This window comes from Myotis brandtii, unplaced genomic scaffold (genome assembly GCF_000412655.1).
Source record: "Myotis brandtii unplaced genomic scaffold, ASM41265v1 scaffold44, whole genome shotgun sequence".
Classification (NCBI taxonomy): domain Eukaryota; kingdom Metazoa; phylum Chordata; class Mammalia; order Chiroptera; family Vespertilionidae; genus Myotis; species Myotis brandtii.
In genome coordinates this window covers 1,640,230-1,648,537 of record NW_005366833.1, presented here as the reverse complement: position 1 = coordinate 1,648,537, position 8,308 = coordinate 1,640,230, and the positions used below count along the sequence as shown (strand labels likewise).

Here is an 8,308-nt window from a genome sequence, read left to right as displayed (position 1 = left end):
AAGAAGGAGACATATGTAATACTCTTTGTAATACTTTAAGCAATAAAAATAAATAAATAAATAAATAAAAGTTTTTTTCTTTTTTTTTTTTTTTAGATGGAATAAGTAGCAGCATGTATGTATACTTATGGGGAGCCTAGCCAGTCCACTGTTATCATTTATAGTCTCAAGGTAGTAAGCTGTCTGCAGATGGTATGGTTGGGAGGTCACACAAGGAATGCCTGGACAATCAACCTCCCCGTTTACTCTTTTATTTGAATTCTGAACTCTTCAATGGAGATTGAATAAGGAGGACACACTTAAAATATAAACAATTAGGGTAGGCCTTCCAGAACAATAATCATAAGTAAGGTCTCCCCCATTTCATTGCCCTCCACATACCAATAGGCTCTTTATCCCCGCTGGAAAGTCTCTGGCTTGAAGTTTCAGAATTACAGATTGAGCAGAAGCCACATAATGCTATGAATCTGTGGTAGGAAAGCCTATTTTGCAAGAAAATATTGGGGAAAAGAAAAAGTGTAGCCCTCTGACCCTACTTCTCACAGAATTTGTAACCCAGGAAACCAAAGCACTTCCTATTTGCTGTCATTTCACCAAAAGAAAGAATTATAAAGAGCAAACCTGGGAAATGAACTTTGGATATCTCTATTGGAGGGCTCTGCTTACCTCAGCTAGAACTCAAAGCTTAAATTTTAGCATCCATCCTCATCCATCGGCCAGCACATGCCTGTGCTCCCTCCTACACACCTAACATTCCCACTAGGATGCCATTTGTTCTGTTTCTCCCTCCATGGGTCCAAGATCATCATCCTCCCCTCTTACTCTTTATAAAAACCAGTTCTCAGAAAAGAATGCTAGAAGGAATGGTGGTTTAGAACAGGAAGAATTTTGTGTTAGTTTTCATTTTTCAAATGAAACAACCAAGTCTCAGAGGGCGAACTGCCAAAAGCCAACAGCCAATTTGGAAAACTCCACAAATTTTTTAATCAACCCATTTACAGTGAGGAATATTGATTGATATGTTCTCTGACAAGGGCATGTTCTAATAGAAGCCATAGTCCTGCCCTGACCGGTTTGGCTCAGTGGATAGAGCATCAGCCTGCGGACTGAAGGGTCCCAGCTTCGATTCCAGTCAAGGGCATGTACCTTGGTTGCGGGCACATCCCCAGTAGGGGGTGTGCAAGAGGCAGCTGATCGATGTTTCTCTCTCATCAATGTTTCTAACTCTCTATCCCTCTCCCTTCCTCTCTGTAAAAAAAAATCAATAAAATATATTAAAAAAAAAAAGAAGCCATAGTCCTGAGCCAACAAAATGGATGCTGAAAAGTAGAAAGAGAGCTACAGCAGTCAGGGGGAAGATGTCATATTAGCCTCAAGGGTAGCCTTTGGGGTGTTTGATATTACTAAGCAGTTCTCTGATTTGTCTATTCTAGTTCTCAATGGGGAGTGATTTTTCCCTCAAGGGGACACGTGGCAATGTCTGGAGACATTTTGGTTGTCACCCTGGAGGAAGGTGCTATTGGCATCTAATAGATACAGACCATAAATGCCGCTAAACATTCTATAGTGCAGAGGACAGCCCTCAGTCCCAATATATGACCCCAAATGTCAATCATTTCAGAAACTCTAATTTACTCTAAAGCAGCGGTTCTCAACCTATGGGTCGTGATCCCTTTAAGGGTCGAACGACCCTTTCACAGGGGTCGCCTAGGACCATCGGAAAACACATATATAATTACATTACGATTCATAACAGTAGCAAAATTACAGTTATGAAGTAGCAACGAAAATAATTTTATGGTTGGGGGTCACCACAACATGAGGAATTGTATTAAAGGGTCGCGACATTAGGAAGGTTGAGAACCACTGCTAAAGGAAAAGGAAAGAAAGCGAGAACATTACCAAAAGTTGGCTCTGGAGTAGTGTTCCATGTAGAGCTGGTCGTCAGAAAAGGGGGCCAAGTGGATGTCACTGAATGTCGGGAACATCTTTCCTAATGAGCAAAAAACAACAGACCTAAAAGTTGACTTGTACTGCCTTCTGATTGAACAGTCCACTTACCTGCTTCTTGACCACCTCCATTCTTTCATCTAGTTCAGTTATTACACAGCAGGCTAAAATACAATTTCACCTCAAAGCAAAGATAAGAAAATTAGGCAGAAGATCAGAGGGGATATAAGAAAGAATACCAAATCAAGTCCCTAAGCTACGTGCTGATAAAAGCTTATACAGTCCTAGGTGAGACATTCAACCTGGCATATTTGCCTTCCTAGCTAATGGCTTTGTTCTTTTCTGTATGTCTTCTGCTTTGAATTCTGGGCACTTCCTTTATTTAATTTTTCTCTCTTATTCATTATAAAAGAAACTTGGCTTTGAAAATAATAAACATTTCATCATTCTATCACATTTTTATTTCCCTTCTCAGACTTGTCCGTCTATAATCATATTGACTATCTTTTTAGGTGCTACTGGAATCTATGTTTATATGCACGCTCACCATCCTCCATGCTGGTACAACCATGCTTGTATTTTGTTCCGACATCTATAGTCACCAGGAGAAAGGCAGATTCTTTGGCTGGCAAGCAAACACCTAGACTAGCATGTCTGAAATAAGACCTTTCTGAGCAGGCAGACTTGGTGATCAGCATTATTATTCTTGTATTTTTAGGGAGACCCTTTTTAATAGTCATTTATTAAACTGCACATGAAAGACAGATGAACTATTAACCCTATTTCAAAAATGAGGACTGCCTAAGAGACTGGAGATGCTGCCACAAAACTAATAATAATAATACCTAAAATGTCTTGATTTTGTTAACTTTGCCATGAACTTTTTTTCTGGGTTTTCTATGTGTTAATTCATTTAATCCTCATAACAATATAAAGTAGGTTTTATTATTATGCCTATTTCATAAATGAGGAAAAATAAGGAACAGGGAAGTTTATGTGTCTCAGCCACAATCTCAAAGCTAATAAGTAGAAGGACAAAATCCAGGGATGGAATACCCTTCGATAGTCAATGGCCCCATACTTTAACTCAAAGTCTATTAAAATAAAACAGATTGTTTTATTTAGGGTATTGCCAGAGGTAGAGAAAAAGCATGATTGTAACATCGTTCATATGTCACCTTCTAAATCTCATGCGTTGGTGTCAAACAATGATTGCGTGGGGGCTTTTCAATTTCAAGATAGAGGGCTATTAAACAACCTTAGGAAAGTAATATGTAAACTTGGGAAGCTTCAGAGGAGGATGTTCTGAGCCCAAGCCTAATAGGAATTCCAAAGATATCAGATAAAAATGGAGGAGAGGAAATCATCAATGGTAAAATATTTAAAAATTCCAAGAGTTAAAGAAAATGTCTTCTGATTCAGTGTACTCACTACATGTCCAGCACAAGAACTCTAAAAGTTCGTACTAAGAAGACTAGAAATAAAAACAAGATACTAAAAGTGTCCACAGGGGAAAAGTATGTCACTCTAAAGCATAAGGAGTCAGAATGGCATTGGACTTCTCAATAGCAGTATTAGAAACCAGAAACCAGAAAAAGGTGCCTTGAAAATACTGAAAAAATATTGTTTTCAAGTTAAAATTCTCTAACCAGCAATATGATAATCCACAGACTCAATAAAAAGCAACTTCTAACATTTCCTTTCTCCAGAACCTGTTAGAGAATATTCTTTGTGGAAATGATGGTGTAAGACACAAGAATGGGGAGAGAAAGTCAAAGTGTGGTAGCCATGCAATAGGACTGGTAGAGGACAGAGGGCCACAGGAGGAAGGCTTCACAGAATAAATACTGATAGGATCTGTCAGACCTGTTGGAACATGGAAAAAATTAGTAATGAGTATATAGAAAACTAAGCCAATGAAAATAAAAGGCAATTAACTCCAGGAAAAGCAAAAGATTGCATGAGAAAATGTATAATCACATGCACCCACTATACCACCTGATTTGGCACTGCACACTATTTACATTGCGACAGTAATATAAACATATTGATTACTCATTTAAGCAAATAATTACATAGGTCCATGTTTCCTTTTTTAAAAAATATATTTTTATTGATTTTAGAGAGGAAGGAGAGGGAGAAAGAGACAGAAACATTAAAGATGAGAGAGCATCATTGATTGCATGCCCCCTACTGGAGATCGAGCCCACAACCCTGGCATGTGCCCCGACGGGAATCAAACCGTGACCTCCTAGTTCCTAAGTAGATGTCAACCACTGAGCCACACCGGCTGAGCTAGGTCCATATTTCTTTATATTAAATTCTGAATTTTAAAAAGCTCTGCTCTGCAAAGCAACAGATTTTTGTAAGTTTGCAACATCATTTGATGACAAAACCTGACCTGAACTGATGTGAGTTGATTTATAGACTATATTTATCTCACTTGGCATCCATATTCATATGTTTTGTAGCAGAGATACATATAATGTGTTTCATTATGGAGTGTTGCCTCATATCTGACTGGAGGCATTAAGTAATACATGGTATATGAGTGTATTACCTTTCCAAAGTCCTCCAGATTCTGAATTCTGAAGCATATCTAGGCCCAAAGGTTAGGATAAGGTATTGAGGACCTGTATAAATATATTGAGAGGATGGGGGAAGGGAGGGTGTATCAAGAAGGGAGAGAGCTGATATGTAGGAAAGCTAACTTCTCAACCACAGAGTGACAAGAATAGCAATAGGATAACTTTACATATAAACATTGTAAATAACAGAAGAAACAGAGAATAGAGTTGAAAGGAACAGCCTTCGGGTAGCAGTCTCGGCATAGGAGGAGATGTGACAGAGAGTTCTTATTTTTCATTATAAGCCTTTTATTATTATTTGATGTTGTAAACTATGTCTTATTTTGATGGAAAATCAAAATAATTAGGGAAAAAATGCAATCATTATTCCCTCAGGAACACCCAGGGTAAAAAGCTGATAAAAATCAGCATTTATTTCTACTTGTCTAGTTAAAAATATATAGCCCAATATAAAATTTCATATCCACTTCAAATATCTGGGGAAATATTCAGCTTTGAGAGGCTCAATCAGTTGCACGTTAATTAACTATGTGTAAAATCTCATCACACAAAAGCACCTCACCATTTGAAAAATTCTCCAGAAAAAAAGTATAAAAATTCTTCCCTGGGGGGCACTGAGGAGGAAATCCAAGCAGCTTTGCTCCTTTCCTTTCTCTCCCACAGTTCAATTTTATCGCGTGGACACAAGGCTTCCAAGTTCAACCTGGGCTGTTTTACAACAGGAACACTAATGAAGTTCTTGACGTTGGGTATCCTTTCCTAAGTTTATTTAGTTATTTTTTCACATGAGGTTTTTTTAAGTGCATATTTCTGAATCCCTAAATTTTGAAAACATGTGTGGATGAGTCTCAAGCTTTATTTGTACGCATATACTGTGTCACTTGGTTAAGTATGGGTTGTACTTTTATTCCCTATTTTGTCTTCCTTGGATACCAAAATAGGGAGCAATTTAGAGTAAATACAATTAAGGTAAGAAGCTACAATTCAGTTACCTTCTACGTCTTATTTGAAAAACATGGGCTGTAAGAATTCCTTCCACTCTCTCTGGTAAAGAGTAAAAGTCAGTGTGTGTACAGGAGTTGTGAGTGTGGGATGCAGGTCAGACAGACCTGGGGTCAAATCCCTGCTCTGTCACTTTTTAAAAAAACTTTAAATAATTTTTTTCAATTACAGTTGATATACAATATTATATTAGGGGTTTCATGTATACAACCTAGAGATTAGACATTATATAACTTATTAAGTGGATTGCCCTGATAAATCTACTACCCATCTGACACCATATAGTTATTACGATATTATTGACTACATTCCCTATGCTGTACTTTATATCCCCATGACTGTTCTGTAACTACCAACTTGTATTTCTTAGTCCCTTCACCTTTTCCCCCAATTTATCACCTATCTGGCAACCATCAAAATGTTCTTTGCATCTACGAGTCTGTTTATATTCTGCTTGTTCATTAATTTTGTTTTATAGATTCATATATAAGTGATATTACATAGTATTTGCCCTCCTCTGTCTGACTTATTTACTCAGCACAATACCCTCTAGGTCATTCCATGTTGCAGATGGCAAGATTTCATCCTTTTTTATGCTTGAGTCATATTCCATTATATACTATATGCACAACTTCTTCTTCATCCATTCCACTGATGGACACTTAGATTGCTTCCATATCTTGGCTATTATAAGTAATACTGCAATGAACATATGGATGTATATGTCTTTTAGATTTAGAATTTTGGGTTTCTTTGAAAATAGAATTGCTGGCCCTTCTTTGTCTCTTATTATGGCCTTTGTTTTAAAGTCTGTTTTGTCTGGTATAAGTATTGCTACCCCAGCTTTTTTTTTTTTTTTGCTTGTTTGTTTTCATTTTCATGAAATATCTCTTTCCATTCCTTTACTTTCAGTTTGTGTGTGTCTTTCAATCTGAAGTGAATCTCTTGTAGACAGCATGTTAAGGGTCTTTCTGTCACTTATTAAAGGTGTGCCCTTGTTAGGTTGTTTTCCTCATTGTGCCAGGACTTTTCAAGTCTATCTCCCTAAGCCAGGTCTCAATCTTGGCACTATTGGCATTTTAGGGGGATGACTCTTTGATGCATAGAGGTTGTACTGTACTCTGAAGGATGTTTAGCAGCATCCCTGGCTTCTCCCATTAGATGCCAGTAGTGGCCCCGCCTTCAGTTATGAAACCCAAATTGTTTCCAAATGTTGCCAAATACCCCTGGGGAAGAAATATAAAATCACAAGAACCTCAACAATAACCCTTCCAATAAGTTAAAAACCTCCATCATTCACACTTTGTAAGGTTTTTACAAAATCATGCAAATTGATTAGTGCATGCAGACACTTAGTAAGCACAAAAATTATTGGACTTTATATATTTTTATCTTGATTATAAGTAGTGATCATAGAGGAAAATATAAGCAGTAAAAAAAGGAGTATGTTAGAAAGAACTAGCAGACCCCAGGGAGTTTATTACATTATAGAAAGCAAACACTTCATAGGGCTTTAGAGATGATTTTTAACCGTATAGGTGAAGAAATCAAAGTCAAACAGTCAAGTATTAGGCCAAGTTCCTTAAGAAAGAATGTGATAGAACCAGGACAAAAATACATAACTCTGAACTGGTCACCTATACTATACTGAATCCTGTGCAGCACACTGCCGTCAACGTCCTCACGGTTGGAGACTATCTCATGTGTTAGGGAATAAAATGAGAAAATAAAAGAATTGGCGCAATGGAAATGTTCTCTCCTTTCTGTCAGAATTGAACATGGGGGAAATTTTTGACAGGATTCTTGGCAAATTTTACAGACAAGTTAGCCTATTTTCTAAACCAGGACTGTCCAACTCACCATTTGCTTTCAGCCATTTTTTGGAATGAAGATAGCTCTCCAGCATCCTTTCATTGAACAGCATGTATCCCATTGGTTCAGAAATGATCACATCTACAGCCTCGGGAAGTGAGATTTCTTCAATTATCCCTGGCAGAACAATGATCTTGTCTGAAAGATGGTTATTTTTCACTAGTATCTGAAAAAGATAAAATAGAGTAGCAGTATTATTGTTATATAGAATCTTATAAAAAACAAGTTTCATAGGTTAGGGGTTGACAGTGTGATAGGGATGAGAGGGAAGTGACATATCTTTTTTTCTATAAACACTTCAAACAGGTTTTTTAAAAAAAAATCTCACCTGAGAATGTTAATTTATTTTTAGAGAAAGTGGGAGGGAGAGAGAGAGAGAGAGACATCAATATGAGAGAGAAACATTGATTGGATGCCTGTCATACCAGCCTAACCTGGGATGGAACCCACAACCTAGGCAGGCGTCCTGACCTTTTTGTTGTATGGGATGATGCTTCAAACAACTGAGCCACCCAGCTGGGGCAGGTTTTTTTTCTTATTGCACAAATATTTAATGTTTAATATAGATAAGTGAGAAAATTCAGATATAGGACAAATAAAAACACCTATAATTGTACCACATACAAATAATAACTATTAAGAGTTTGACACATACCCTTCCACACTCTTTATACAAACACTGTATATTTATATGTGTAAGTATGTGTGATCTGTGTATGTGTGTGTATACAGGGAATGGCAAAAGTAGATTTACAGTTGTGATACAAATAAATAATAAAATAATAAATAATAATACAAGAATAAACTCTGTAGACGCAACTATAAACCTATTTTGGCCCCACCCTGTATATGCACAGGTACTTTTTGGGATTACTCTTTACTAATGGTTTCAGCTT

At 37.1% G+C, this 8,308-nt stretch overlaps 1 protein-coding gene across 1 annotated transcript in view; it reads right to left on the bottom strand.

Annotated features, from left to right (window-relative positions):
• Positions 1-8,308, bottom strand: part of LOC102254206 (histone-arginine methyltransferase CARM1-like) — a 206,584-nt gene that overhangs the window by 39,748 nt on the left and 158,528 nt on the right. The window contains exons 6-7 of the mRNA XM_014546316.1: positions 7,401-7,578; positions 1,903-1,993 (exon numbers count right to left, since the gene is read on the bottom strand). Of these exons, the coding sequence (XP_014401802.1) occupies positions 1,903-1,993; positions 7,401-7,578 (269 nt within the window). The remainder of the gene's footprint in view (positions 1-1,902; positions 1,994-7,400; positions 7,579-8,308) is intronic.